The sequence below is a fragment of the Myotis yumanensis genome, unplaced genomic scaffold (assembly GCF_028538775.1).
Source record: "Myotis yumanensis isolate MYYU_CA2020_CCGP unplaced genomic scaffold, mMyoYum1.0.hap1 SCAF_2, whole genome shotgun sequence".
Taxonomy (NCBI): Eukaryota; Metazoa; Chordata; class Mammalia; order Chiroptera; family Vespertilionidae; genus Myotis; species Myotis yumanensis.
Genome location: NW_027223753.1, coordinates 157,082,111 through 157,105,020, shown reverse-complemented (window position 1 = coordinate 157,105,020; position 22,910 = coordinate 157,082,111). Strand labels below are relative to the sequence as shown.

Below are 22,910 nucleotides of genomic sequence, written 5' to 3'. Positions count from 1 at the left end.
AGGACTTGGAGCTGTTGTTGGGCAGATACTAGTGAATTTATACACAACTCACATGTTCCCAGGACTCCCTACCTTGTGAGTACAAAGGAAGTCATATTAACCAGCAAATTTCACTAACTCCATAGCTGCCTTTTCCTTTGGGTAACAGAATTTCATTTGTAAGGTTCCCTTTGCCGGCCAGTACCTCAAGAAGTTCCTAGAACCTTGGCCCCACTGCTTAGTTATTTCATCTCAGCTCCTAAGTATCTGTCACGCTTCCACACTCCTGTTTCTGCAAGCCCCTGGGTTTTACACTCTTTTATCACCAGGCAAATACTCTCCTTACTCTGTGGTCTGCTTTCTGAAGACCACAATGATAAACCAAAAAGTCTCAGAGCAATGATAAACCAAAAAGTGTTATGAGTTGTAGGTGGGCCACTCTGTTTAACATACAGCTCTCTCCTCCCCAGGATGTGCATTTGCCACCAGAATAAAGAAACCAGGAAGGATTTCAGTACAGTCACATTGTGCCTGGAACCACCATTCTCCTCCCCAGTCCTCATTGCTGAGTTCTGCTCATACAACTCAATAGCATCTTCCCCCATCATGAACTTTCTTCCAGGGGTCAAAAGGTTTCTGTTCCCTGCCAGGTTCACTAGGTACTGCCCGTGTCACATTAGTCTGTTGTATTACATGTGACATAAACTGTTTCCATAGGTAGAATGAATTTTAAGAACTCCCAAGAACCACTTCATTTAACTCATCCCTCAGAGCATAACTCAATTTTTACCTCCATGAAATTTCCCTTCTGCACCAGACGAAGATTCCTTCTTCCTCTAAACTCCAAATCCATTGTCTTTATGAATAATTGGCCTTATAAACAATTGACCTCATGTCATTTTAATCACTTTCTTTAGGATGCCTCTAGTATTGTTAACATCTTAACGACAGAGCTTCTTCGTGATAGGGAGCCTATTGTAAACATTTGCTTATCTCCCACTGTTTGTGCACAGTAGATGCTCAAAAAGTATTTGATAAATATTACATGAGTAATTATAATTGTACCCCTCTGTCTCACTCACACTTTATCTCTGGATGCAATAGACTTATCTAAAGTGAAGGCATGTTTAGATGCATGGGAAGATGGGTTTGTATGTATATGTGTTCTTATTCATTATCAGTGTAGGGGTGAAGGACAGGGATATCCTCTTTGGAGCTGACCCAAAAGGAACCCATTGTTTTTTCTCTCGGGAATATTAGGCTGAGAGAGAGCCTGGCAGATTCTGGAACTATACACAGTAGCACTCTAGAGATAGTCCAGAACTCTTGCTGAGATTCCTGGAGTTGCTTGTTCTCTACCCTTCCAACTGCTATGAACCTTGTTTAGATTCTTTAAGATACCTTCATATCCTTTTAGTACGTTTTTTTTGCTTAATCTAGCTGGAGGCTGTTTCTGTTCTCAGCAACTAGGAGAGCTTGACCTAACAGTGGAATAGGTGGGCCACTGACAATATCACACAAATCATACTTGCCAAATAAAGAAAGGAAAAGCATTACCTGTTTTATCCAAGTATCCCACTTCATTCAAATAAACTAAATTATACTTTTTCCTTGAAAAAAAAAAAAAAGAGTGGCCTTTAGCTCACTGAGGAGGAAGGGGTAAGTTTGGGACCCAGCTAGTATTAACAATAACAAACAACCATCAGAAGTTATAGGGATAAAAATTATTTTCAAAAACATACATTTTACATATTATTACACACCATCCTCATACCATCTACACTGAGGTAAACAGGTAAGTATAAAAACCAAGTAACATTTGCTGTATTTAAATACAAAGATGCCCTTATTGACTTTGCAAAGGGCAGATGGTAATTTGCATTGTTCCAACTGTTAGTCTCACACAGTCCCCCTTTGGAGCCAATGGCCAGGCAATCTGTAAATAGGATCTAGTTAAGCCAACTGTCTCTATCCAGACACCCATTCACTGAGTCACCATTCCAAAAATACTTCAGGGTCTACTCTGTGTGAGGCACTCACTGTACTGGATAATGGAGACATCAAGATGAGTAAAACGTGATTCCCACCCATCAAGAAGCTCGCAGAACAGCAGTCAAATAACTATAGAACAATGTGATGTCATATAATACAGGCATGAGCAAAATATTGCCTCCAACTGCCTAGGGGAATGAAAGAAAGGCTTCAGAGAAAAAGTGATGCTTGAGCTAGAACTTGGAGCAAAAGGGAAACACTCCCAGAAAAATGTACTTTCAGCTCCTAATCCAAAGGACAGAAAATTTTGTTCCTAGTTTAGTGAGAGAAAAAGTAAAATACGAAATAATGACAGCTATTAGGACCTCATACGGACAAGGCAAAACCATAATATATATAACTCATAAATCTGGAGCTCTTATCGCTACACTTATAGCCCCTAAGGACACAATCCCCATTAATTTTTCACGCTAAAAAAGTTCAACTTTAAATGTCTGGCTTATTCCACGCAATGGTCTTACCAGTGATATTTAACTCCTCTAAGAAGGTCTTTATGCTTAAATTTTTGTGGAAGGAAGTTTAAAAGGCCATTTCTCACAAAGAGAATAAAATCCTGATTTTATATGACTGAATCTCACATTTACTAATTTTGAAACCAATTTATACCAATCTGTTCTTAGGAGTCAGAGGGAAAGAACTGATTTCTCTATAGAAAGGTTGGGCTTAAGGGACAAGGATGGTTCTAAGTCATCAGACTATAAGAGTTTCAATCTAACAATTTTTCTTCATTTTTGACTGTTAGCAAGAACATCCTGAGAGATTAAACTAGTATTTAATAGTAAAAAAGGGGAAAAGCAGATCCTGCAAGACAGTGAGAGTGTGGACTGCTGCCAATTGAAGGAGGAAAAATATTAGGGATGGGCAAAGAGTGAAGAGTTGCTGTCCTATGCACAGTTCCTTCAAAGAGTGAGGACTCCTTCCTAACTTGATTAAGAGGTTTATGTATTTTTTTTAGAGACCATAAAAAGAAGGGTATGAAGGCACAAAAGGAACTTGAGATCCAATTGCAATTACTCATGCAACTGGTCCCTTTCTATATGGCATTATAGAAACCTCCTGAGTACCAAAGAGTTAATGCTTTTACAGAAGGGGACTCCTGTGTCAGTGCATGGCACAACTACTGCTTCCTTAGACCTTTCAAAAAATAATCCCCAAGTGCTTTTCACAAACCCTATAGACTGAGCTTCCTACATTAAAATATAGCATCAAAGTTCAAGCCTAGAGTAACAGCAGAATTGCGGCGATGAGTTGTACTAGTTCCAAATGATTGAGTTTCTGCTCCAAACTGTGGCACAAAGAACATCATCCTATGGACACAGTCAGGTTCACAGTGATGTACATATATATGTGGATGACCTGAGGCACAAGCTGTGATTGGTCCTAAGAAAATGAAAGGTAGAATCGGGTACAAAACCCACATATCATGATTTCTGGTCCTTGTTCAGCCAAAGCGTTGAGCTGCTTCATATCTGTGTTATACACATTTTGGATCTTTCTTGAGACTTGCTCTGGGTGAAGCGTGACAAGGAAAACCAGATATTTGTCTTGGTAACAGTATTCAAGGTATAGGTGCTACATTCATGGTAAGCTTCCCGCCACAGGATATCTCAGATCTGCTGCCCTAGAGAGGACTTGATCCGATGATGGCTATTAGAGTTCAGTTTTCAAAATTTTGGGAATAATCTGATCATAGCCTTTTCTTCTTGTTACATTATAGGACAGGAATTTAGAGTATTCAGTCAACAGGTTCTCCCAGTAACAGGTGATGTCATCCATCCTCAAGTGGTTCATAATAAAATGGCTTCCTCTAGAGACAAAAATTAACAAGAACTTTTAAAGCACAGCATTTAATAGTACTAATAGCTTATAATTGAGTGCTTACCTGTGCCAAGCACTGTTCAGAGTACTGTATATGATTTAACTCTTTTGATCCTCAGAACCAACCCTCTAGCCATCATATCCACACATGTGCACTTAGCAATAGAACTTAAATTTTTTTCTTAAAAACAAACATATAAACATCGAGTACTCAGTTATCTCAATAATTTCAGTCTACTTCTATAAAATATGGGCTTGGGACATTTGTGAATATGTGCTTTTCTCCCCAGAGTCGCTTTAATTTGGATTATCTCTGCATAATAAAGATCCAGTCCAGTTATCACCATGGTAACACTATTAATATAACTTTGCTAGGGCAAAATAGGCATGATAAAGTGGAAAAGGAAAAATGAACAGAACTTACCTTTCAGCGATTTCTTGAGCTATGTCATCATTTGCTTTTACAAAATGCAACAGTTCCCTAAAATGGAAAGGATTATTAGACTCTGAAATGTAGAACAAGCTTATTAGCACTAAATCAGAAATACCATAGATTACAGTTCATCTCTAGGTATGTGGATGGTAGATTTTTTTTTAAAGGAAGATTCAGGGTCCCCACAGGAAAAGTAACAACAAAAGTCCCCCCACACACTAAAGGCAATGTGTTCTAGTTTTGGGTCATATTTGAGGAAATAGAGAAACGTTCAATAACACACATCAAAAATCCATAGTGAAGAAGACACTTTCCTCCTGTCTCCTGCTCTGGCCCGTTATGTTTTGGACCCCTCTCCTTCCCTCTTTCTAGCTCCTCCCATCATGAGAGTAAATTTTTCTTAGCTTCATTGGGGGCAATTCTCATGCTGTATCAGAAAGTTTCTTAGACAATATAATCATATCCAACATCCCTATCTCCAGTCTTTGAGAGATTAGAGTTTTTTCACTGCGTACTGTCTGAATGTTACATTTGGAACCAGCACTAGAGCACTTTTTCAAATGAAATCCCACTGATAGCCTAGTTAGATCAAAGTTCAATAATATCTATGTGAACCGAATAAGAAAGAAAAAGCTCTTAATGGAAAAAGTCATCAGGAGTAAATGCCTTAAGTGGCTGGGGACTTAGAGGCAGATTACGGGAGGGACTGGAATCTCTGCTTGGGAGAGAGTAGCTTACTGGACATTGGAGAGATCTGTTTTGACTGGGATATAGTGAACCCACGGCTTCAGCTGTGGATAGAAGAATTCCAGCCACTCATCACCAACGTGGAAAACCAGTGAACCACACAGGAAGAGGTGCTTGAACCGGAAACTTGCAGCTACACCTCGAAAATTAAACAGATACCTGAGAAAGAAAGAGCAGAATACACTTGGTACTACATACTTGCTGCCACAAAGAAATTTTTTATTTTCTTAATCCCTTCTCCCCTTCTATGACCCCTCTTCCTTCTTCTTCCATTTTGATTTTTCAAGGACACATCAGCATGTCCCTATAGAGTTTCCATAAACTCCTTGCTTTTCCAGGGGCTACAGGTTGTTCTTATAAATGTCAGGATGAAAGGGAAGGGGGATACTTTTTCCAGGCAAAGCTAGATAGGGCCAGGAGCTGGGGGCTGAGTAGAAAGGATACAAAGGCTCAGATGGAAATGATACCTCATACTTTCCTATAAGCTAGCTAGGCCTCATATCTCTAACTCATCATGCCCACTCCTAGCCTTGTTTCCCCCATAGGGTATCCTATCTGGTCAAAAGCATACGCAGTTCCCTCTTCTTCTGAAGTCTGGAGAGGACAACCAGGTATGCCTAATCAACCTTCAAAGAAATACCTCCTGTAAAAAAATCTATCTTAGCCCTAGCTGGTTTGGCTCAGTGGATAGAGCGTCGGCCTGCAAACTGAAAGGTTCCAGGTTCGATTCCGGTCAAGGGCACATGTCCAGGTTGTGGGCACGATCCCCAGTGGGGGACTTGCAGGAGGCAGCTGATCCATGATTCTCTCTCATCATGGATGTTTCTATCCCTCTCCCCGTCTTCCTTCCTCTCTGAAATTAATAAAAATGTATTTTTTTAAAAAAACTTACCTTAGAAAAAACATTTTCTTTTCAACATGTCTCATGCATGCACCCCTGTCTCCAACCAGCGTTGCTCCTCCCTATAGTTCCCACTGTGCGCTGTAATCAGCATTCATCTCTCTGAATCCCCCCAGCACCCCGTTCCTGATCTGGTTTTACTTGTTCTTCTAATTCCTAGTCCTGGCATTTAAATATTTTAGTTATATATGCTTTATTCATGTTGACCCTTAAACTGTGTTATTAACCTGATAAATACGTCATCTAACTTCAGCTGTTGACTGGGTGGGGTGTGGAGAGAGAGAACCCCATCACCCTGATTAGCACACAGGCTCTATGGAAGCAGGGACCATATTTCATTATCTACACAGTTTCCCACAGAACTTAGGCCAGAGCCTTGTGCACAGCATGTTCTCAGTAAATAAGAGTTAAATGAATTACTGCAACTTTCATAAATCCCAGCTGTGCCCTGGCATTGAAATTCTCACCAAAGTGCAGCTCTTCCAAAAGCAAAAGGGAAACCGAGAGTCAGGAGTTTGGGAAGTCTTACTTGTATTTGCAGTGATCCACAAGATGGACATCCTTAGCAGCTGGCTTTCCCAAGGTATCCTTTAAGCGAAAAGGAAGTCATTAATATTAGTAATGGCAGCATTTATTGAAGACCACTGTGCAGCCAGCAAGGTAAACATTTCAAGAACATGATCTCATTTCAGTCTCATAATAAACATACTCTGGAAGCATTATTACCCCATTTGATAGATGAAGAAGCCGAAGCTTTGAGAAGCTAGATTTGCTCAGGGTCACATGTCCTAAATTGTAGAGGTCATGGCCTACAGCAATATTTCACTCTATGTAATCTCGACACGCAGGAGGTCACAAGTGGTAGTTGTTGGGCTTAGAGGTGTAAACCACCCACAAATTCTGTTGGCCATGCAAAGTTTTGAAGCAAATATTCAAACCACTGCTAACACTTATAGGTAGTAGGATAGTCCTTACAAATATCCAGATTTTCAGCTTTTCTTATAAAGAGAAAGAAGATGTGATAAACTGGGCACCTATCCCCCTCGAGAACAATGACTGGACCTTTAGTGCTCACTCCTGGGGCCCCTGGGGCCTCTGCAGCTGAGACCCCCATCTACGCATGTTCCAGCCACCCGAGCAGATGGCAAACTAGTTGATGAGGGGAACAAGGCCTGTTTGCTTCTGCAGCCTCCTACAGTAGCTGCTCTGCTGGATGGATACATTTTTTTTTCGTATTTTTTATTTTTCCACAAAGCTTCTTAAACTTCATTTGCACCCATTTGGTCCTTCTTTGCTTGCACCTAGTTTTATCCTATAATAAATATATCCATCTTAAGGATATACTTCGTTTTTCACACAAGAAGTTTAAAATTTTTTGTCATATCATGTGGAAGTTTCAGATGAGTGCATTTCAGGCTTAAAGTCCTTTGAATAAGGCAAGAAGTCATAGAATTAATAGGACAGAGATGGGCTCCAAACCAAAGCCAATCATTGCTGGCTTCACCTTAGAATAGTTGGAGAGTTTTAAACAAATCAAGATGAGATTCTCATTTATTTGAATCATTTTTAAGCTCTCTGGCTGGACTCTATAGTCAGGGTTAAAAACCACTGCTTTAAAACAGGGGTTGGCAGACTACAGTCCATAAGCCAAATCCAGTTTATTGTTTTTTGTATATAACCCATAAACTAAGAATATTTTTACCTTTCAAATGATTGCAAAAAATCCAAAGGAGAATATTTTGACACATGAAAATTACATAAAATTCAAATTGCAGTGCCGTAAAGCTTTATCAGCACACAGCCACGCTCATACATTCACACGTTGTTTATGGCTGCTCTCGTGCTCATGATCCACAAAGCCTAAAAAATTTACCATCTGGCCCTTTACATAAAAAGTTTGTGACCTCTGGTTTAAACCTTCAAAAAAGCATAAAATACTACTCAGAACATGGGCCAGGAAAGCAATGTGAGTTTGAAAAAGAGTAATTTACATGTGTGCTAATACTAGTTCATGGAACTTCCTCTACATTCTTCCCATAACGGACAGGAAACCTAATCTGAAATTCTACCCAGGTGGCAATGTTCTTTGAGTGAGAATGTTCGCTGCTTTAGTTTCTATTCAGATGATTGGTGATTACTTTCATAGACTTCCAGGCCTGGTTTTTGGTGTACTCTGCATCAACAAGTTTTGGATTTTTCCGAGATAGAAGAATGAGAGGATCTCGTTCTGGACTTGTCCTATAAAAGAAACACATGACATAAAACTATGTGTTCTACACCATAATACTGTTCCCAATCTCTGGAAGGTAAGCAGTCATTGGACCCAATGCAACTCAGGTGGACAACTCACTGGTCACTTTAATAGCAGAGGAGGGGGATATTGGATACTGCAGCCTCTAGGTGCTCCTGGGCTGTCCTCACTTTACCCTTCAGGGATGAGAATTTGGTCCTTCTTTGCTTGCACCTAGTTTTTAAGGTTATGATGTTCTGGTCACTACAGCCATATCCCAGGGAATGATTTCCCTTTTAGGAGGGTTCATGTAGCCTCTATAATCAATAGTACCCATAGCTGTGTGACTATGTAATCACCACTCACCAAAATAGCTGCATGACCTTCATTGTGTGTGCTCTGTAAAGTCTATATAGTATTTAAATGAAAAAGAAAACAAAAAGGCTTAAAACCCTAAGATTATATGGAGAAAAAGTCCTTGCTAAGTGGTCTTGACATTGGGGGGGGGGGGGGGGTGTCATGGACCTCCTGAGAATGTGATAAGAACTAGGGACTCCCCTCTCTAGAAAAAATGCACATATCCCCCTGTAATTTCAAGAAAGTTCTAAAACCTTTGAAGTCCACACATGGATCCCACGTTAAGAATCTGTGATCTCAAGACTTGAGCATCAGAGAAGTTGATAAGGAACAGTAAGCAGTGGCTGAAGCTCATCTGCACTTGAAGTCCACTGCTCACAGTAAATAGAAGATGGGGTCTCTGATGAGGACTCACTGAGAAAATGACAAAACCCTCTCTTCACAGTCTCTTCTGTATTCATCTGTTCAACACACACTCATTATGTGTCTACGTAGCAGATGCTGACCTTGACACTGGCGATATGGAGCTGGACACGGAAGGGGTCCTTCCCCAACCTTTCCCTTTCCCTCTTCCTCTCCGTTTTTACAGTTTCGGTCTGTGCTCTCAACCACTATTTGGCAGCCACGTGGTTTGATGAAAAAAGCAGTCAGGAGGTCCACTGATGGTATTAACCGGCAGAGTGACTGATCATAGCTACTCCTAGGAAACTGTCATCGCTCAGGCAAGAAGACAGCTCATCTTTCTGTTCAACGTTATATACTCAACGCCCATCACCCGTGGCACTCTGCAAATATCTGTTGAATTACTGGGTGAACTTCGAATTTCAGTTCAATTAAGAGTGCTTTGGGCAAATAATTTGAGTTCTTACCTAGTCTAAAATTCTGCGATTCTATGTTTATGTCTTAGTCTTCTTTGTGAGACAGAGTTTGCTACATCCTCAAAATTACTTACATTTTACACATTAACTGTAAGAATATCTTTGTAAAATGTCCAAAAATATAATCACCTTGATCCTCGGAAATATGCTGTGGAGTTTTTCTTTTTCCATGGCCACTGTGCTGCTGACCTGAAAATAGATTTTGATTAGATTCTGTGTTTTCTTCTTAACTTTATAAGGATGTGTTCTAACCATTTCTGAGGATAAGTTCAGAGCTTTACATTTTTAAATTAAGTCTGAGCCAGGCTATTCAAAAGAAAAATCTCGCCTTGGCCAGTTTGGCTCAGTGGATAGAGCGTCGGCCTGCGGACTGAAGGGTCCCGGGTTCGATTCTGGCCAAGGGCACATGCCTGGGTTGCGGGCTCGGTCCCCAGTGGGGGGCGTGCGGGAGGCAGCCAATCGATGGTTCTCTCTCATCGTTGATGTTTCTATCTCTCTCTCCCTCTTCCTTCCTCTCTGAAATCAATAAAGAAACATATTTAAAAAAAGAAGAAGAAAAAGAAAAATCTCTAAATGGCATGCCGTTCCTTTTTTGGTATTACTTCATTCCTCTGAAGGTGTTAGCTCGTAATATCTACAAATCTACTGCTCCATTACTAAGTTGAAAGAAAAGTTCCCAAACACTGAATGACATGTTTAGGGCTATTTAATTCAGAGGATTTCTTCCCTACTTTAAGTAGAGTGCTGTCGATAAATTAACATACAGATAGGACTACAGAAAATATCAGAAATTGAATTAAGGGCAAGAAAACAAATCATGTTTTGGAGACATAGGAGATGTCGTTAGATTTCGTCTGATTTTGCAAAGCACCCTGGCATTCTCGAAACTAAACTAAGTGCTCCACAAACACGAAGTCCCTGAAACTCAGTTCTCAGAACACACATTACCCCGACCAGCTCTTCTTGCTGAACCTACTAGCTCACAGACATAGCATTCTTAACTTTCTTCGTAGGAACCCTGCACAGAAGTTTTTCAATGTCTTCCTCTGAAAATGGAGGAGAGGGCTCAACTGGAGTTAAAGAGGGCTTGCTGGTCTATATTGGTGAAATGAGACTTAGCTTACAAACTTTTTAGGTAGAGATACTTTTCAGACATAGTGTTACATTACTCATTTCTCTCTGCTGAGAGCACCGCTCCATGTTTCCTGGCATAACTCCAGCCCTTTCCTGTTGGTTCACCTTTTCCCAGTTCTCCAGCCCAAAACCAGCACTTTCTCATTCTCTGCCCCATATTCCATTCCACCAAAATACAAACACTACAGCACTTGGTTTTTTGTTTTGTGGATTTTTCAGCGGAAAAATGATATGTGCTCATTATATAAAATTCTAATGGAAAATCATCAAATAAAAGCAGAGAAAGCATCGTCAAATTCCCCTACTCACAGATAAACACTTTTAACAATTTAATGTTTCAATGAAAAATTTCCTTCCAATCATCTCTCCTATCAGGAATCTAACTAGAGGGCAATTTGACCCTCTCCCTCAGGGGACATTGGCCATATCTATAGACATTTTTGATTGTTACTACTGGGGGATTGCTACTAGCCACTAGTGGGCAAAGCCAAAGGATGTTGCTAAACATCCTATATTGCACAGGACAGCACCCTACAACAAAGAATGATCTGGCCCAAAATGTCAATAGTCCCAAGATTGAGAAACCTTGTTCTATATAACAGATCATACCATACATGATGTCGGGTAACATTCTTATAAGGACATATATTATAGATAATAACAGCCAACACCTATATAGCACTTACTATGTTCCGGACACTGTCCTAAGTGATTTATACATTTATTAACTTATGCTCACAACCTTATGAGGTGGGTTTCATTTTTCTTACTTTACAGTTGAGGCTCTTACGAGGTTAAGTAATTTGCCCACAAGTCCCATAGCTAAGAAGAGCCAGGAGTTGAACCCAGAGTCCTTGTCCTTAAGCCCTATACTAATTTTATTTTCACTCACGCACAGTATGTCATCATTTGTTTCTTATGGGTGGACTTTTAGGTAGTTTCCAACTTTTTGCTTTAAGAAACAACACTGTAGTGAGTATCCTCATACATACATCTTTGCACACTTGTCAAATGAACCCATCAGGATAAATTCTAGAATTGAAATGGCAGGGTCAAAGGATATATACACTTTAAATTTTGATATATTTTGCCAAACTATCCGACAAAAAACTATTAATTTATACTCAAATTTTTAGTATACATTTCCTTGGTGCCTGGGAAATCTGTGTTTAATATACACAGGCTTGAACGATGCATCATCTCTATTTCCCCTCCCCCTCATTCTTCCTACCCACCTACCAACTTCTCAAAAGACCTATCTTAGAACTTCTTTTCCAGGCAAGTGCTAACAGTGGCCACCACAGTCTGGGGTGTCCCAGCCCCCTTTGATTACCCTCTCCCCCCACCTCTGACAGTAGAGAGTGAAATCTTTAAATCTACAGGGACAATGAATTCTCCTACAGAGTGAAAAATAAGTCAATAGGGACAAACTCCCCCAAAATTATAAAAATAGAAAAATGGCAGGCCAATGCAGTTGGATAAACAAGCAGACTATTTAAGTTTCAAGGTAAAAAATAAAATCACATAGCTAGAGATTCTAAATGGAAGGATCTAAGAAATAAAATGGCAATTCTATAATCCTATATAATAAAAGCCCAGCCCTAACTGGTTTGGCTCAGTGGATAGAGCGCCAGCCTGCGGACTCAAGGGTCCCAGGTTCAATTCTGGCCAAGGGCATGTACCTTGGTTGCAGGCACATACCCAGTAGGGAGTGTGCAAGAGGCAACTGATTGATGTTTCTCTCTCATCGATGTTTCTAACTCTCTATCCCTCTCCCTTTCTCTCTATAAAAAGTCAATAAAATATATTTTAAAAAAAAAAAAGCCCAGTGACCCAAATGGCAGAACGACCAGAATGACCAGAGACCAGAACGACTGCAGCCCCTCGCCTTGGCCAGCCCCACCCCCCAGCGGGAACCCCCACCCCAATTAGGGGCATGGCTGGCCTGCAAACCGCCCATGGCCCCTCTCCTTGGCTGGCCCTGCCCCGCAATGGGGACCCCTACCCCGACCTGGGGCCCCCATTGGGCAGGCTGGCTGGCCCCCACCTGTGAACTGGGCCTCTATCCTATATTATAAAAGGGTAATATGCAGATGGACCCTAACAGCAGACAACTGCTCGACCAGTCACTATGAGGTGCACTGACCACCTCTTGGTCCCTTTCCCTGGCCAGCAGGCTCCGATCGCCTGATGGCGAACGGGGAACCAGGGATGGGTGGCGGGGGATGCGGGTGGCACCAGGCCTCGGACCCCATCCCACCAGTTGCCCCACACATAGAGGGCAACCCGTGGTGGGGGCAGGGCCGGCGAGTGGGCGGGAACAGCTGACCTCTTGTTCCCTTCTCCCAGCCATCAGGCTCCGATCGCCTGATGGCAAACTGGGAACTGGGTGGGTGGCAGCGGAGGAAGACGGCCCTGATCGCAGGCCAGACCTAGGGACCGTCCCTGCACACAAATTTTGTGTGCTGAGCCTCTAGTCATAAATAAATTCAGTTGAAGAATATAAGGGGAAGTTATCAAAAGAAAAAATTCATCTAAGATTATATTTTAAGACATATTCTGTCTCGCTATAAATTGCTTATTAACGTACAAGGGGAGAAATAGTAACTATACAATGAAGGACACGGATAACACCTTGACAAGGTGATCCAAATCAACATCACTAATGAGGGGTGGATGGATGAAAAATGACTTATGTGGTAAGTAAATACAGTATTCGGACCAGCAATGCATAAACTGAATCTGATCATGAGGAAACAGACAAAACCAAATTGAAGAATGTTCTGCATTCTTCAAAATGTCAATGTCATGAAAGAGAAAAACAAACTAAAAAGCTGTTCCAGATCAAAGGAGACTGGAGAGACATATCAACTGCATGCAATACATGATCTTGGCCTGTATCCTGTACTGAAGAGGAAAAGCACTATACAGGGCATTACTGAGACTATAAAGTGTTGTAACAATACTGTTTCCTGAATTTGGTAATTACAGTGTGGTCATAAAAGAGAACACTCTTGCTTTTAGGAAATATGCAACTAAAATATTAAAGGGCAAAGGGTCATACTCTGAAATAGCCCATAAAAACCAAATTATGTGCCCTAACAGGTTTTGCTCAGTGGGTAAAGCGTTGGCCCGTGGACTGAAGGGTCCTGAGTTTGATTCTGGTCAAGGGCATGTACCTTGGTTGCAGGCTCGATCCCCAGCCCTGGTTGGGGCACGTGCGGGAAGCAATCAATTGATGTGTCTCTCTCATATTGATGTTTCTCTCTGTTTCTCCCACTCTCTTTAAAAATCAATGGAAAAAAATCCTCAAGTAAGGATTTTAAAAAACTATTAAAAATTATGCATATATTATATATATATGGCTTAAATGTCCATCAAAAGACATAATAAGCCCAGCTGGTGTGGCTCAGTGGTTGAGCGTCGACCTATGAATCAAGAGGTCACAGTTCGATTCTAGGTCACAGCACATGCCCAGGTTGTGGGTTCGATCCCCCATAGGAGGTGTGCAGTAGGCAGTTGATTGATGATTCTCTCTCATCACTGATGTTTCTATCTCTCTCCCTCTCCTTTCTTTGAAATCAGTAAAAATATATTTTAAAAAATTAATTCTGAAATGAAGGCAAGATGGGATGGAACTAACAGGCTAAGGCATATCTCAATCATATATAGAGAGGATCTGAAGGAAGCTTATCTTTGAGATTCCTATGGGACATTGATGCCCACTCCATCCTCACCTAACAGACTTAGCTCTAAATTATAAAGTGCATTTATGTTCCTCCAAGTAATGTTCTATCCTCCCTCACAACATGCTCGTTCATTTTTTCCCCTCATTATAAAAGTAATTTACTGTTAGAGAATCTTAAAAGCATAGAAATGTTTAAAGAAGAAAAGGCTTCTACAATCTTCCACAGAGGCACTGCTGATAGTTTAGAGCAGGTTCTTCTGTTTTTTTTCTGTGGATACATAGATAACTTATACACAGGTAAAATTGTTTTTGCTATAAACAGTTTTTTGTCTTTTATTTTTAACTTAAGAGTTAGTCATTTTAAGGTAATTGTTTATACGCTACTGTTTATTTCAAGAAGACCCATAAAGAGGGAAAAACATAACCTCCCTAAAGGACCTACCTTACCAGATCTTCTCTGAAGAGGTCCCACCGTCCAAGACCCGTAGGATAAATTGGCCAAACAGCGGGTCCCCCTTCCCAAAAGGTCCAAGCAGGATACATGATATCATGGTACTCTGATGTCTTCAATAGAAACAGAAAGGTCATTCTAAATCAGTTGCACAACAGAGGGAAAAGCAGCCAACTGCATTCATGCCACAGCATCTGGACAAAGGCCTTGCAAGCCCTAGCGCCACATTGTCAAAGATAAAGCTGCCCTAGTCTGAGAAATCTAGACTGCAGTCGTTAAAGGACAAAAATGACCATGAATGTGGTCATTTGAAATTGCACTGAAGGCCAACTTTCCCAGTTCTCCAAAGTTCCGTTTTTCTAGAGGACTTCCACTGTCAGGGTTTTTAGTTTAAGGAAATAATATACACAATTCTGAATGATTACATAGCTCTCTCATCTTTTAGCTGCTATTACACTTGGAGTGTATACTGACTCACCAGTTCTTGGTTATTTCCTAGATGGGTCTTTTGGAGCAAGAATTAGGAAATACAGTGCAGTGGTTTAGAATGTGGGCTTTTGAGACAGATCATCTGAATCTGAATGCTGACTCCACCTCTTTTCAGCTCTAGACAAGTTACTTAATCTTTCTTCGCCCAGTTTCCTTATCTTTATAATGGGAGAAATAATATCAATAATACTATCTATATAATAGGCTTGTTTTGCATATTAAATTAGCTATACATGTAAAAAGTTTAGAACAGCATCTGACACATACTGGGTACTCAGTAAGTGTCAGTGCTACTCAACACTGTGGCACTGCTGAACTCACATTTGTTGGTCAATAAAGTCTTGGTTACTCATCTATCAGGGTTAGAAGTGCTGATGGGCAGAATGGGGTAAGAGGTGTTACCCCACATCTTTTGAAAAAAGTTTGAAACCATTTGTTTCCTTTTTATGGTTATTTCTGTTAAAACTCTGGCCACTCATCCTTGTTGGTTAGAGCATTATCTGGATGTGTCAAGTTGTGGGTTCAATCCCCAGTCAGGGCACATGCAAGCAACCAATGAATGCAGAAATAAGTGGAACAACAAATCGATGTTTCTCTTTCTCTCTCCCCAGCCCCTTCTCTGAAAAGAAAAAAAATTTGGCCACTGATAAACCTCTAACGCTGTTTCTTCCATTGGAATCACACATGCAATATGCTGTTTGCATTCTCTCAAATACTTAAAAATGTATTTGAGCAGCCATAGCTGCTCAATAGAAGATGCACAATTACTATAAAGTTGACAGTCTAAAATGCCTCCTTTGGCCCTAGCCGGTTTGGCTCACTGGATACAATGTCCAACCACGGACTGAAGGGTCCTGGGTTCGATTCCAGTCAAGGGCACGTGCCAGAGGCAACCAATCAATGTGTCTCTCTCACATCCATGTTTCTCTCTCTTTGTTTCTCCCCCTCCCTTCCACTCTCTCTAAAAATCAATGAAAAAAATACCCTTGGATGAGGATTTAAAAGAAAAAAAAAAATCCCTTCTTTGGAAAGTAGGAGTCACTGATTAAAAAAAAAAAAGGAGGAAGGTAAAGATGAAAAGGAAGTTAGTATACTGATGGTCATACTTTATTATCCTTAGAAACAACAGGTAAATAACAAAGTCCTCACTGACTTACATGGGAGCCTCTATTTGTTCGTCTGGAAGGCGTTCATGACAAACAATGGGACCAAGCACTTTTGAGAAATGAGGCCAAGTCATGGGAAATGCGCACAAATGTGCCTCAGACCACTTGCAATACAGGAAATAAACAAGTCTGGAAGGAAAGTAAACTGTGATAAAGAAAAGGTGGGGGTAAAAAGTCCCTTTGCTTTGGGAAAACCAAATCAAAGATGATGTTCCTTTTCGCAAAGTCCATAGGGTTTTCCTAAACCTACTCTTCCCCATAGAATCTTCCACCCACTCCCTTTTAGTTCCCTACCCCTGCCCTCAAATGCATTCAAACTCAGTCTCTAGGGATCCAAGGCCCATCCCTGTCGATACACCATTTACAAGAACCTGAGCTCTGGCAAGACATTAACTGTCCCAAGCTCTACAAGCCCACAGATGTGTCCTAGTATCCTATCCTTCCGTAACTAGACCCGAAGACCACCCTCTCGCAAATCCCTCTTGGAAATCCCAGGCCTATCCCCTCAATGTGCTGCTTGGACACAAACTGTGTGGAGTGATCTAACTAACAGATTCGGTTTCACTGTTAAGCCAGATGTTACCAAATACTGTGGCTGATCTACATATTATAGGAGCTCAACAAATATTTTTTTTTAACCCATTGTACGCCATAACGCCTGTAGATGCAAGCGGCAGACCTTCCCCACACGCCACACACATCTATAAAAAAATGGTTTCCCTGAGTGGCAGCCCTGACCGACTTTAAAATCATTTTTTTGTGTGAAATTTCAGCTGAAAATATTCAAGAACACCCAAATTGTGAGTAATATATTTATCTTTATAATATTCATTACAAACTGATTTTTTAAATTAAATTCAAAATATCATGGTGTGTGGGGATGGTTTCCGTTTAGGACGCCAAGCAGTTAACCGGTTAAATGTGCTAATTCCAAGCCCAGAAGCTTTCTCAGGCCACTCTCTCTCTTTCTCTCTCTCTCTCAAGGATCTCTGAACCCCACTCCAATGTCCACTAGGTTCTTCAGGCCTCTCCTTCCCTACCCTCTATCACTAGCTCTATAGACACTTAAGCAATCTCACATTACTTACAGATCTTCAACCCTATCTCCTCAGTCTCATTGCTCAACTACTGTGAAACTAACAGGGACACAGACCCAGTCCTGGATCTCAGGCCCCATCCTCACCATGACCCATTAGACTCTGTCATAGGACAATCATCTCCTGCTCATATCCTAGAGCAGGGTGGGGAACATCTGGCCCACAGGCAGTATAAGGCTCTCGAAATCATTTGGTCTGGCCCTGCCAAGGCATTAGGGGTGAATTAATTAAATGTTTGACCAAATATTGCTGGCTAATTTTTAAGTTGAGAATTTTGTATGGCCTGTGAATGATGCTATGGATATCCAAATGGCCCAGCCAGCGTGGCTCAGTGGTTGAGCATCGACCTATGAACCAGGAGTTCATGGTTCAATTTCCAGTCAGGGCACATGGCCAGGTTTCGGTCTTGATCCCCAGTGGGGGGTGTGCAGGAGGCAGCCAATCAATGATTCTCTCTCATCATTGATATTTTGATCTCTCTCTCTTCCTCTCCCTGACTCTCAGAAATCAATATGTATATTCCATATATATATATATAAAATAATAAATAAATATCCAAATCGCCCTTGGCAGAAAAACGGTTCCCCACCCGTCCTAGAGGATCATCCTGTCACCCTGCATCCCCTCATATGGCTCTTCCTATGCTCACCTTGCTGAAGGAGAAGACTGGAATGGCAGGCTCCATCCATTTAGGAACCTGAGGATAATCTCGTACATTGATCACCATCTCCATGTCAGGAAGGTGCCCGATAACTTCCAAAATAAAGTGTTCCACACCACTGCATCTGTCAAACAGAAACACCATAGATTCACCAGAGCAGTGCCTGCTCTAGGACAAGGCAGTGTCCCAGGCACACTTTATTTTATTTTATTTTTTAAATATAGTTTATTCTCATGACATTCTTTTTTTTTTTTCATTGATTTTTAGGGAGAATGGAAGAGAGAGGGAAAGACAGAGAGAGAAACATCAATGTGAGAGAAACACATTGCCTCCTGCACGAGCCCTGACCAGGGCCCAGGCGGGGAGGAGCATGCAACCAAGGTATGTGCCCTTGACTAGAATCGAGCCCAGGACCCTTTGGTCCGCAGGCTGATGCTCTATCCGCTGAGCCAAACTGGCTAGGGCCCCAGGTGCGCTTTAAAAAAATGTTTTTAGCCTCCTGCATGCCCCCTACTGGGGATTGAGCCTGCAACCCTGGCATGTGCCCTGACCAGGACTTGAACTGGTGACCTCTTGGTGCATGGGATGATGCTCAACCAACTGAGCACACTTGCCGGGGCTGGAAGTTTTATTTATTAGTATATAGAAGACTCCTAAAAGGGAGGTTTATCATTAGTTGTATCATCAGTCCTTGACCCTTCTGCTCACCCCCCACTCTCATCCCACTGATGCATAATTTGTAGCTCCAGCTACTCCTCGTGACTTTCTACCATGTTACTTCGAATATCTAGAAGAATAGTTGGCCTTTGACAATCCATGCTTTGCCTCCACCTTCAGCACGGCTCACTCCTGCTAGGTCTCATCAGCCTGGGTCCTGCAGCTACAACATCCAGAGAAAGAAGAGAAGGGACAAAGCGAAGGCCAGTATAGCCAGTGACATGCCCAAGCCTCACAAAGAGAGAAGACAGGCTTTGATGCAGGAGAAGGGAGGATAGGAGTTGGCAAGAAAAATTCCCAGGCAAGAAGAGCTTGTCATGGGAGGAGGAACTGACCTTGGGGGTCCCTTTAATGGGCTTCCCATAAGGACAGAATCAAGTAAGCCCCTATGTAATAAGGTCAGAAGATATATTTGCCTTATAACTCTTACCTTGAGGGAAACATGCAGTCATTTTCTCGGTATAATCTGTTCTTAATGATCTGATAGTGGGTTCCCAGCTTCCGCCTGACTACCTCCGCCATCATCTTCCTTGAGATACCTCCTCGGAAAGGAGTCAGATCCTCTTCTATGACACTAGGAAAGAATGGGAATCGTCACGGAAAGCAGGCCAAGGTGGTGGCACCATTATGCCTGCTTCCTTGGGTTTAGGGTTAGTACTAAAGAACACAGTAAGCTGAGGGAAAGAATAAAGGGCAGGAACGAGTATCCTTTCCCCTAGAAACACATTAGGGAATCTAAAACATCACCAACATCAAAGTCACCAAACGGAAAAAGCAAGTAAATTTCTCTTCTTCATCCTCCATCTGGATTGCCCCTCCCTTGCCTGATGCATATTCCACCTTCCCGTCACAAGCCACCTCCGCGTGCTCCAGTCACTGCAGCCCACTGACGTCCCCTCCTCTGAATCCCACAGAAGGTATAGCTTATGCCTTGCATTCTGACACTGTCTGACTCCCTTGTTCTGGTCTGTCTGGCTCCTACCCACCCCACCCTAAACCATAGCAGCCTAATAGCAATAACAAAAAATTACATTTTTTTTTTTTACTAATTTTTTTTTTTTTTTTTTTTTTTTTTTTTTTAGGGAGAGAGATAGAGAGATGGAAACACTGATGGGCTGACTCCTGCAGGCACCCTACTGGGGATTGAGCCTGCAACCCTGGCATGTAGCCTGACTTGAATCGAACCGGGGACTCTTGGTTCATGGGGTGATGATCAACCACCGAGCAACACTGGCCGGGCAAATTACACTATTTTGGATCCCTTTTATAAAGTTCAATACATAGTAAGCTTTTAATAAGTATCATAAGCACTAGATGAATTTTTTGAGGAGCTGTGGAATACTATATAATAAAAGGGTAATATGCAAATTGACCCTAACAGCAGAACGACTGGGAATGACTGGTCACTATGACACACACTGACTACCAGGGGGCAGACGCTCAATGCAGGAGCTGCCCCTTGGTGGTCAGTGCGCTCCCACAGGGGGAGCTCTGCTCAGCCACACGCCAGGCTGACGGCTGCCAGCACAGCAGTGGTGGTGGGAGCCTCTCCTGCCTCCTCAGCAGCGCTAAGGATGTCCAACTGCAGCTCAGGCCTGCTACCCGCTGGCAAGTGGACATCCCCCGAGGGCTCCCAGGCTGCCAGAGGGATGTGTGACTGCCAGCTTAGGCCCGATCCCCTGGGGAGCGGGCCTAAGCCAGCAGGTGGACATCCCCCGAGGGGTCCCAGACTGCAAGAGGGCACAGGCCGGGCTGAGGGACCCCCTCCCCGAGTGCACAAATTTTTGTTCACCGGGCCTCTAGTAACATAATAAGTAGCTAAAGGACTCTGATATTCAGGTGATGCAGAAGCTGAGACCCTTAGAAGTTAAGTGGCTGGCTATGGGGATAATGAGTGGGAGTTCTGAGACTAGAAGTGATTATTGCTTTCTGAGTACTCTTTCTTCCACACTCCAGCCCTAATTTGCCTACTTTAAAAATAATCAACAGGAAAGGTATAATTAGATTCATTCATAAATACATTCATTCCTTCAACAATATTTATTGAGTACTTGCTGAGAGCCACACCAGGGATACAATGGTGAATGACCTGAAGAAGCTTTCAGTCCAGTGGGAAAAACAAACAAGCACAGATACTGACCCCCACAAGGAGTGAGCAGGGGGGAGAAGGCTGAGACCACCTGGGCCTCTCCCATCCCAGGACATTTTTATTCCCTAGAAATAGGAAACCACCTCAGGAACCCCATCTGCTTTCACAAATATGCTTGGCTCTCTGACCACAGCAACCAAGGCCTCTTAGAGATCTTTGGGGACTTGCTTGTTTCAAGAACTAAATTCTCAAAAACAAATAAATCAAAGAACTAACTCACCCACGGTAGCAGCTGCAGTTTTGACTTGAACATGGTTCATAATTCTCCAAAGACATGTTAATTTGGTCAATAAATACTTTCCATTTTGAACCTTCAAAAAGGGAAATGAATGAAAGTTAACAAAATACCCCCAAACATTCCTCCTTGCTAGTGGCAGACAGGCAGAACCAATAGACGGCCAAAAGTTCTCGACACCCGGCTTCCCACCTTACTGGTGGAAACGGAAACCTAGGAAGGATTCCTGTTGTAACTCTCCAGCAAGTCTGCTCCTGCACTCGGCCGTCAGGTATCCAAGAAACTGGAAACTCCCCCAGCTTAATGCCTGACGCTCAGAAGGCTACGGATATACAGTACTGCACTGGTGAGAGTTACACCGATTCCCACCGCTTACTAACAAAACCGAGTCCTACAAAGAGGATCAAATAAAAGCCACAGACATGAACCCTCCCTTCCTCTCTTCTGGCAATGGTCTGAGAAAACACAGACCCCACAGCCACACCCCGTGCACGGGGTTTACCCCCCAGTGTGTTCCAGCGGGTGCAGAGCTGCCAGGCGCGGGCGATGCCTGCTGTGGATGACCAGAGGGATTCCCTCTCCTCCCCACTGTCACTCGGAATCCCGGAGAACCGCTTACTCTCCGGGACCCGGGGCACGAGAAGCAGCGGCAGACTCCCCCTCTCCGCCCCAGGCCCCCTCCCTCCCCACCCGCACATCCTGCCGCCTCTGTGCCCGGCGCCCAGCTCCGCAGGCATCGCGGCCACAGCGGAGCAAAGAGGCAGGAGAGCGCCTCTGCACCGAGCCGGCCCCGGCTCCGCTCGGCCCGCCCGCCCGGGCCCACCTGACTCCTTCTGGCGGCCCTGCACCGGGGACAGAAGCAGCACCAGCAGCCACAGCCCCCGCGGGCAGCGCGCGCACCGCTCCATCGCCCGTAGCCGCTGCGGAATCCCGCGGTGCCACCCGCGGAAGCGCCGCCCCGCATGAACATGGGAGCCGCACCACGTGCGCGGGGCGCCCCGCACAGAGATGGCGGGTGGCCTCCGCCTCCCCGCCCCCAGGTCCCAGCCCGGGGCGGTTTCCCGGGACTGCTCGCCGGGAAGCCAGGGCTTTTTCCCAGCGCTCTGCGCACTCGCTGTTCTGCAGGCCGGGTGGTCCTGCGCCTCGGTTTAGAGCAGTGGTTCTCAACCTTGGCTGCACTTTAGAATCACCTGGCAATCTTTTTAAAATCCTGGTTTCTGCGCCTCATCCTCTGGAAATTCTGTTTTTTTGTTACTAATGTTGTGGTCCCACCCCATAACAAAGAAACAATTTCCGGAGGATGAGGCCCAGAAATCAGGTTTTAAAAAAGATTCCCAGGTGATTCTAATGTGCAGCCAAGGTTGAGAACCACTGGTTTAGAGCCAAGCTATACGGTTCGCTCTCCAAGGGGACTAAGAGTTTGCCTTTTGGGATATTGATTTTAAGCTGTTTATTAAGAAACAAGAGACTCAGAAAGAACCTTTGTCTGCGTAAGCAATTCCGATAGAAAGGCCTGCTCCAGGAAGGGGATTCTAATGTTCTCCTTAGCTTAGTTTGAATTAAGGGTGGTAAATGCAGGGCTTCAGGCAGGGCCCTATTAGCTAGGTACCTACCGCCCCGATGTTTCTTGAGTTACCTTGTAAGAATTTGCCTGTCGTGTGTATTCCACTCTTCCTCAACTACTGGTAAATAGCCCATTCTCACTCCTGAAATCTAAGATTCCCCCAT

The 22,910-nt window shown here is 43.1% G+C and overlaps 1 protein-coding gene across 1 annotated transcript; it reads right to left on the bottom strand.

Annotated features, from left to right (window-relative positions):
• Positions 1–904: 904 nt before the first annotated feature.
• Positions 905–22,152, bottom strand: POGLUT1 (protein O-glucosyltransferase 1). The gene is given in 12 exon segments (XM_070406250.1): positions 905–3,838; positions 4,274–4,330; positions 5,021–5,188; positions 6,460–6,518; positions 8,069–8,168; positions 9,525–9,584; positions 14,660–14,781; positions 18,070–18,205; positions 19,229–19,372; positions 21,168–21,258; positions 22,006–22,098; positions 22,101–22,152. Coding segments are annotated over 12 exon segments (1,239 nt in total). The 3' UTR covers positions 905–3,681.
• Between the last annotated feature and the right edge of the window lie 758 nt (positions 22,153–22,910).